This window comes from Lygodium microphyllum, chromosome 3 (genome assembly GCF_053477565.2).
Source record: "Lygodium microphyllum isolate KBCC chromosome 3, Lygodium_microphyllum_v1.1.10, whole genome shotgun sequence".
Classification (NCBI taxonomy): domain Eukaryota; kingdom Viridiplantae; phylum Streptophyta; class Polypodiopsida; order Schizaeales; family Lygodiaceae; genus Lygodium; species Lygodium microphyllum.
In genome coordinates, this window is record NC_141137.1 from 144,383,451 (window position 1) to 144,392,210 (window position 8,760).

Here is an 8,760-nt window from a genome sequence, read left to right on the forward strand (position 1 = left end):
GAAAGCTTCCTGGCTATGGCTGCAAGAGACCCACACTTAGGGTTTGGCTTATAGTAGCCAACAGAGATGAAATTTCTCCAAACCCTCTTAGGAAGAGATGGCCCACTAGGGGGGCTATGAATTACCTATGGTGGCCCTAGTGATTGAGCCGTCGTCAGCACACATAGCACCTCATAATGTGATGCTTGCAAATCTGTGCGTGTTTCTGCGTTTTTGACAATGCTCCCCACCACCACGTCAACTAATCCTAGCCTTTGATGTGCCAGGCTGAATTGCCCTGAGCTAAGGAGAAGATCTCTAGAAGAAATCAGGAGCTGAAACTGCTTCTATTGCACATACCAACACCTCCAAGGTCAGGGGGTTTGGCTGGCTATGGTGAAAAGGAAGGTAACTGAGATGACAAGAGTTCTTCTTGTGCACTTAGATGTGTAAAGAGGTTGAGGGAAGCTAAAGGATCAGAGATGGCTCTGATACCATGTTGCAAATCAAATTTGAAGGCATGAGAGAGTGTGCACAAGAGGGAGAGAGAGAGCTCAAGTACAAGAACAATATCTTGTTTAGTCAGTTGCTCAAAGTACAACTAATACACTCTCCTCTACTTGAGTGTGTACTTTAGGCTGTTTATATACCCTCTGGAGGAGTTAGGGTTAGGTTTTCCTATCCTCTAGTCCATTTACACCTAGCTACCCTTATCCTCTCCAGTGTAAGGAGTGTTCTTATGCTTTATCTTGCCCAAGTCTATCATTTCAAACTCAGAGCTCAAAGCCTTTTGAGTCTGATGAATCATATCTTCATAGTCACCTATAATAAGAAGGTCATCTGCATATAGGACAATCAATACAGACTTTTCACCATCCTTGTAAATATACATGTTAGCATTTGAGGCACATCTTTTGAAATTCAAGCCTAAAAGGAATTTATCTATCCACTGGTACCATGTCTAGGGCTCATTTCAGCCCATACAATGCCTTTTTTAGCTTACAAAATTTGTTCTCAAAATGGGGGGCCTCAAAGCTTGGTGGCTGAGCCATGTACACCTCCTCCTTGAGGTCTCCATTCAAGAAATCCGATCTAACATCCATTGGGTAAATTGTTCACTTCTTATGAGTAACCACTGCAAGTATTGTGCAAATAGTGGTCATTCTAACAGTTGGAGAAAATGATTCTTGAAGATCAACCCTTCACCTTGTGAAAATCCCTATGCAACTAATATGGCTTTGTACTTTTGTAAGCTTCCATCAGCCTTGTACTTTACTTTTTAGACCCACTTTTGGTGTCCATGCTAGATCGACAAGTGCTTCTTTCAAGTTTGCTAGATCCTTTATTTTTTTCATAATTTTGACCATTTAAGGCCATATTGACTATGTGAGTAGAAGCCTTGCTTTGCTCCCCTATTCTCAGAGACCTCCTTGGTCTATCCCATAGGATTACTGCAATCATAGAGTTGCTTCACCCATCATGGCAATGGATTTTTCGATGGGATGATTATAAGTTGATGAACTTTTTCCTCATTATCCAAAGACGATGCTTCCTTCTCCTTGAGGGTATAGACAGTTCTTGGGATAGGCTCATAGTGGACTACTTCTTCACGGGATGATAAAGTGGAAGAACTTATATTCTCCTCCTCCACTATATGTGGCTACTCCTTGAACACCACATCATAGCTCGCTATGATCTTCTTTGCCTCTTGGTCATACACTTGGTCATACAATTTGTAAGACTTTTGCTCATCACTATAATCCAAGAATATATATTTTGTGCTTTTTGATTTTAAATTGTTTATCTTATTCTTTAAAAAATGCACATAACATTCACATCTAAAAGTTCTAAAATGTGAGACATATGGTTTCTCACCACAATGAGACTCATGAGGAGTTTTGCCCTTAAGAGCCATTGCATAACTTCGATTGAGAATGTAGAGTACGTAGTATTAATAACTTTTGCCCAAAACTAGTTAGGAAATCCCTTGCCCTTAAGCACACATCTTGCCATTTTCAAAATGGTGCAATTTTGGCATTCAATAATGTCATTCTATTGAGATGTACGAGGCATCATCAATAGAAGCTTAATCCCTATGCTCTTGTAAAAGTCTTCAAATTTCTTTGAGTTGAACTCACCACTACCATCTTTTCTAAATTTTTTCATACTTTGCAATGTTTCATTCTCAAAAAGTTTTAGCCATTCTTTAAACTTACCAAAAGCTGGAGCCTTATCACGAAGGAAGTACGCCCACATCTTTTTATTGTAGTTTTCGATGATCAACATAAATAAGAAGATTCTACCAAGGTATGTGTAGGCATTTTACCGCACACGTCAAAACATTTTAGTTACCAATGATGGATATATGAGCACTTAGCTCATATATGTTGTTCCTTCTTTTATCTTTTCCAACAGCTTTGCTAGCACTATCGATGTTTTTTGCCCCTATCTTAATGAACCTCACCTCACGGCCAATATTAGTTATAGAAATAACTAATAGTAGATTCCTCTTAATCTTTGGAACATACAATACATTTGAAAGATTTATGAGTTCACCATTTTTAGTAACAAAGAAAATAGTACCTACGCCCTTAACAAGGCATTTTGTATCATTCCCAATTGTCATAGTCATGGATTCTTATAAAGACCTTATAGAACTATATAGACCTTTCTTGTTTCGAGAGGTGCCACTATCCAACATCCATGAGCCAGTGGTAGATATTTCTTATGTTGATTGAGAAACACACTTTCTCAATGGTCGCTATGAATAACTCTATAGTCATATTGGCTATCTCCTTCCCTTGAGTCTTCATGGTGCGATTCTTTTCATCTACCTTCTTGACACGACAATCTGCAATTGCATGTCTTTTCTTCTTGCAATAGGAACACTATTCTTGAAACTTTTTTTTACCATCCTTTTTTCTTTTGTCATTGTTGGTAGAGGAACCGTCTTTACCTTTTGCATTGGTAGAGAATGCAATATCTCCACTATTGCTACCTTCTCGAGCTTTAAGTTGCGACTCCTCTTCCATTAGTAGTGCATAAAATTCCTCAAATGTCAAAGCTTGGGGTCTCACCTAAGTATTTAGGTCAATTGCTAGTCCATCAAAATTTGGTGGACAAATCTAAAGGTACATCTGACCTATTAGCTCCTTGTATTCCTTTATATCCTAGTGCTAGCCATCTGGTTACACATATTCTTGATTTGAGTGATGAATGCTTCACTTGTCTCTCCTTTAGTAAACTTCTTTGCTACTAGTTGATTCTCCAAGTTTTGAATCCTTGTTTGATTTCATGTTTTACATCAGTACAACAACACCATTACATGATGCACCAAAGTTCATCAAATGAGGCACTCATAGCTTTGTGTGTGTGCGTGTGCACACACACTGTCGAATGGGTTTTAGTTGAAAGGTCATATCTACCGGGAATCTAAGAGAGAATGAAGTAGAGAATAGGAGATAGAACAGAAGAAAAAGAATAGGCAAGGGTTTTAAATATGTCAAAGCCTTTACATAATATAAAGACAAAGATCAATGATTCAAAGTACTATATATTGATAAAACCTGAGAAGATGAACAAAATCCTTGTATGTGACTGCTTAGAAACAATCTCCAAGCATTAGATCTCCTAGAGCTCCTTGGTAGATTAAAAACATGTACCAAATACTAGCTTCTTCTCTACTGCTCAAACCGAAAATCTAAAGGTTCCATTGGCTCCAAAATGGGGGGTTAAAACCTCAGGACACCTTCTTAGAAGTCTCCTGGATCTCTCTTTCTTCTTCTTCCCATCATTCGAGGTGCTGTTTGCTACCTGAAAATTGTGATCACGCACTGCGCGAATTCGGAAGTCCTTTTTTAATGAGCTTTCCCAAACTGGTTGAAAAGCCACTTGCGTTCTGCATGTCATTCTATTCTAGAAGTTACTACACCTTTTTAGGATATTTATAAGAAATAATTCTAAAATATCAAACATATGCTAAAATTATCAAAATATCCTATATTTTTGAACCATCCGTACTATGGACACTAACACTAATGACTAATATGGCATTGACTTGTTAGATTAATAAGAAAGTTTGAGGATGCACTTCAGGGTTTTTCACATTGTGTTCGCGTAGTGGCACGACAACGCATGCACACACATGTGTGCAGTTTTATTAATCATTTGCTCACTTGCAATGGTGAGTTGAAGAGCACAATCCAAGGAGGTCGTGACTTGTGTGTGGGTGCATAATCCTTAAGTCACAGTCCCTTTTGCAAAGGTAAGTGAATGACCTTAGGCAGCAGGGTAGGGCTCTTACATATCATTTGTCAAGAAAATAAAAAAGTAAGATATTTCATTGAATGCATATGGAGATGTGCTTGCCTATATGTCTAACCTTTCACGTACTTTAGAGATGCTTAGACATGTCAAAAATAATATCTATAATCTTTCAAGATCGTGTGATTCCTTGTGCCAATTTTGGTGATTCAAAGGGAGATTATGTACATGGATACACAAAAGGGAACATAAGGCATTTGGATATTCAAAGATGATTACATGCTTTGTAGCTCTTTAAGACTAGGTATAAGACGACCAAGTTTCCCTTTGATGGGGTTTTTCTCTTTTGGAGGTGGACGACTTTAGCTATGTGGTAGAGTTACTCATGTTTCATGGTGCACAAGAAAACTTGGTTAAAACCTAAAGGAAATCCTAAAGGAAAAGCATGCAAGCCTTTCGCTTTGGGGAAGATGCCGTGGGGGGTGAAAGCCGAAAGAGGCCGCCTTTTATAAGGTAAGGTGACGAGCCGGAGGGAGGGTGGCATCTCTCTCTCTCTCTCTCTCTGTGTCTGCAGCCATGGCTCCTTTGTTGTTCAGTGGCACACAAGAGAAGTGTGCTGCCTGCCACAAGACTGTATATCCAGTGGATGAGCTGAGCGCTGATGGGGTGGCATACCACAAGCCTTGCTTCCGCTGCCACCACTGCAACAGAATCCTCCAAGTAATAATATGAATTCCTTCCAATCCCCCATATACTGCACTACTCTTGATTCAAGCATTATCCAGGATGAGTGATTATCATCGCTTGTTAGTAATAAGTCGCCATTGCTCGGATGTACTGTCTTTGGTGTCTTGCGCGTGCGTTCCTCGCAGCTGGGCGAGTACTCGTCGCTGGCAGGCGTGCCCTTCTGTAAACCCCACCTCGAGCAGCTCTTCAAGCTCACCGGCAACTTCGATAAATTAGGGTTCGGTAAGTCAATTCTATTTGCTGTGTCTTTGCATGCCTCGTTCACAAGAAGTCTTTCACACTCTCCCATGTGGCCAGATGAGGGGCTCTTTAACCTTTGTTTTCACTCCAATGCTCACCATCATAAGCTTCTACTCAAGAGGCACTGCATACCTATAAGCTAGGCGCACGTGTCTTTCCCTTTTGCTTAGAAGTTAGGAGGCATTGCATAAGTAGCTAGGTGCAATTGGAGAAAGGGGCTCTCTCCCCTACTCCAAACCAATAGGCCCCCATCCCTAGCCACACCTACCTTAGCATGTGGTCCCTAGCCGTCACAAAAGCTCAGGAGTCATAGTGTTGTTGTAATTCACAATGTGGGAATTAGAGTGAAAATCTATCTAAAATTTCTTGTGACTATACCCCATTTTAGTGGCCATTTTGTAAATTGTAAAGTTCATATATACAAATGAACTGTATCTATGGATATTATACAATTTTTATTCTAAAGCTTCTAAATAATTAGCTCAATAGTATACTAAATTAGTCCTAATATGCAACGTCTATCCTACAGGCTCTACTATTTTAACAATGCATGTGTGATGTGAAAATCGAATGCTCTACTATTTTAACAATGCATGCGTGATGTGAAAACCGAATGCCCTAAGCTTTTACTACAAAATAAGAAAAATAGTAGCCAATAGCAAATAACAATATGCTTGAGAATAACTACCTTAATCAATAGGTTAAATGGAAATACTTTGCCATTGATCTATGTTTTCTTCTCAACGTAACCATAATCTGCTCTACCAATTTTGATTTTAAGAAACAGTGAAGCCCATCGGCATCGTAAGCTAATTGAATACCTTATTAAAATTACAATCCTATTATAATAGTAAAAAATGAGACACCTAATTAGGATTTTTATATGAGCCTTTCAATGAAACTCATTGTGGCAACCTTAAAATAATTTGAGAGTGGTATCATTGTGAGGCTTTTCTTGGCCTACCCGGTGTCTTAATAAGCATGCCCAATAGCCTCCAAAGGAGCATGCTAGAGTCTAGTATCCTAACATTTGTTATATTCAAAGAGTCTTAACAAGACATGGGGCTCCAAGTATTAGGCCCTAACTTGTCATCTACCTTATGTATGCAGTTAATCACCCCTTCATTAATATTTTGAAGGAACACACCATGAATCATAGACTCTTTCCACACTTTCAACAAAGAAGAGATTACGGTTTGTTTGAAAGCTTCATAAAAATCATTTGGTGGACCATCCATGTGAGATTCATGTTAGGGATTTGAAAATTTTATGACTTGATATTGACACTCAGCTCCTCATGCTTAGTGGGTATGGCAATAGAAGAAGAGTGGATCACTATTTTTCTTCATCTAGCAATCTTGGTTATAGAAAGTGTATTTTGGCCTGTTTAAATAGGAGGAAGGCTAAAAAGCTTGGGATATCAACTTGCAAGTCGATTATGTTGAGCTTGAAACAAGGAGGGGTGATTTTTTTAATTTTTTGACCGTTAAGCACATTAATTGTCCACTTAAATCAACCAACCAAGTTCTCTTGGAAAGACATGTTTTGATGGCCCCAATTTCTTCTTCTCTTTTGAGCTCTAATTTATGATTCTAATCTCAAATTGGATACACATGGAATATTTGCCAATCCACCTATTCCTTCTAATGAATGGCCTTGGTCTTAACCTCACTCAAAAACTGATATTGAGTCTACTTAATAGTAGAGTTCTAAGCTTTGGTAGAGCCCTCACAAGAGTTGATGAAGGTAACATGGACACTCCATAACACATGATTTATAAACAAGGAATAGCCACACCAAAGTAGACAAGGATAAGGAGACATCCTTAATAATTTTGCATGACACACTTATGTAAGTTGAGAGGTTTGTCAAAGGAGACATAAGCTATTCCAATGTAGCCTTTTCACAAAGTCTCCTCTTTTGAGTTTCTTTCTACTTATTCATTCCATTAGTACTATAAACAAATATTTATAAGAAGTAAAAGCATATTTTCTCGTCAAGCTTTACTAGGACACATGAACAAGTTTATATCAGAAGAGTATTCTTGCATTAAAAACCCCAAATGCTTATTGCTTATAGCTAATAAAGTAATGGTTTCATTTTTATGGATGGACAGGATGTGTCAACCTTGCACAACCCAAGATGGACACCAACACCCAAATGGTATCATTATTTCTTGCTGTGTGTTAGTATGCATTATGTCTAGCATTATAACATTAGTGGATCTAACATTTCAATGGCCTGAAGTTTCAGCCCAAAGCTCTCAAAAAAGTATTGTCTTGCTTGTATGGTACTCAAGACATTTGCATCTCATGTGGCCAAAAAGTCTACCCCTTGGACAAGGTCTCTCTCTCTCTCTCTCTCTCTCTCTCTCTCTCTCTCTCTCTCTCTCTCTCTCTCTCTCTCTCTCTCTCTCTCTCTCTCTCTCTCTCTCTCTCTCTCTCTCTCTCTAAGAGCTTAGAAATGAACATATATACACCCTCCCCTTTCATATGAAATTTATGTATTCAAACTAGAATCAATGAAAAAATAAATAGGTTAAAAATGTGAATTCTCCATGAATTTTCTAATCAGACTATTAGGCATTTGCCATGTACTTTAATTTTGTCATTTGTTCATGTTTTTTTGAATTCATTGTAGAGGGAATTCTCTATCAAACCTTGGTAAGCTCATACTTTATGCTTTGTTTGGCACAGGTAAGTGTGGAAGGCTTGCTCTACCATAAGACATGTTTTAGATGCATACATGGGGGATGCTTCATTAACACATCAAATTATGCAGCTCTTCAAGGAAGATTATATTGCAAGCACCACTTTTCTCAATTGTTCAAAGAGAAGGGTGACTATAGACAACTCGAGAAAATACCTTCTAGAAAGCCAATAACATATTTATAGATATTTAAAATGTCTTTAATTATGGGCCACATTTTCTTCCTACAATGTTTACATTCTTTTTATTGAAGAAACTCAAAAGCCTATAAGGATTTCATACTTGATATGTAACCACAACCTTGTTAAATATTCTTGAATTCCCTTTTCTTTGTATTATCAAGTGCCCTTTTGACAAGTCTCATTATAGCATCAAAAGTCTTACTATAGCCTCAACTTTTGCATGAAAATGAGTGAGTTTGAGTGTATGAGAAGAATGTTCAACCTACAATTATAGAGTGGGAAAGATAGGCATGGAGCTTGGTATTCCATCATTGCGAGAAACCTCCAACAAGCCAACAGCTCATTAGAACCTTTAGAGTGAGGTAGATGAGTGGAAATAGTCACTTCATTGATTCTCCCATCTCTTTCAAGTTTTTGCTTTCTCGATAGTTAGAGAGCAGAATACTAAATAGGATTATGTGAATAGCACTTTGATAGTCACAAGCCTTTGAGTATTTCAGTACTCACATCTTAGGCACCCATAAATTGTAAGTGGCATCACCTAAGGGAGAAATTAGTATTCTACTTAGTGTGACTAGAAAACATATTTCATCCTAGTTTGAAGCAAGATAGGTTATAATGGACAATGTTTTGGTTCATT

At 38.1% G+C, this 8,760-nt stretch overlaps 1 protein-coding gene across 4 annotated transcripts; it reads left to right on the forward strand.

The window, feature by feature from the left end:
* The first annotated feature begins 4,785 nt into the window (after positions 1-4,785).
* Positions 4,786-8,258, forward strand: LOC148038979 (LIM domain-containing protein WLIM2a-like). 4 transcript variants are annotated; one of them, XM_087675518.1, is made up of 5 exons: positions 4,786-4,962; positions 5,115-5,211; positions 7,346-7,392; positions 7,477-7,572; positions 7,926-8,258. In XM_087675518.1, the coding sequence occupies exons 1-5, from the start codon at positions 4,819-4,821 to the stop codon at positions 8,121-8,123; spliced, it is 582 nt and encodes a 193-aa protein (XP_087531644.1). In that variant the 5' UTR covers positions 4,786-4,818; the 3' UTR covers positions 8,124-8,258. The 4 variants fall into 4 exon arrangements, with proteins under 4 accessions (XP_087531644.1, XP_087531646.1, XP_087531645.1 ...); XM_087675520.1 differs by having other exon boundaries at positions 8,011-8,258; XM_087675519.1 differs by having other exon boundaries at positions 7,483-7,572.
* Positions 8,259-8,760: the final 502 nt, after the last annotated feature.

What these genes read in the sequence shown, in the direction of transcription:
- LOC148038979 (XM_087675518.1), top strand. Translation starts at nt 4,819, where the DNA reads ATGGCTCCTTTGTTGTTCAGTGGCACACAAGAGAAGTGTGCTGCCTGC. An exon ending in ACTGCAACAGAATCCTCCAA is followed by an intron (nt 4,963 to 5,114) that starts GTAATAATATGA and finishes CGTTCCTCGCAG; the next exon opens with CTGGGCGAGTACTCGTCGCT. An exon ending in CTTCGATAAATTAGGGTTCG is followed by an intron (nt 5,212 to 7,345) that starts GTAAGTCAATTC and finishes ATGGATGGACAG; the next exon opens with GATGTGTCAACCTTGCACAA.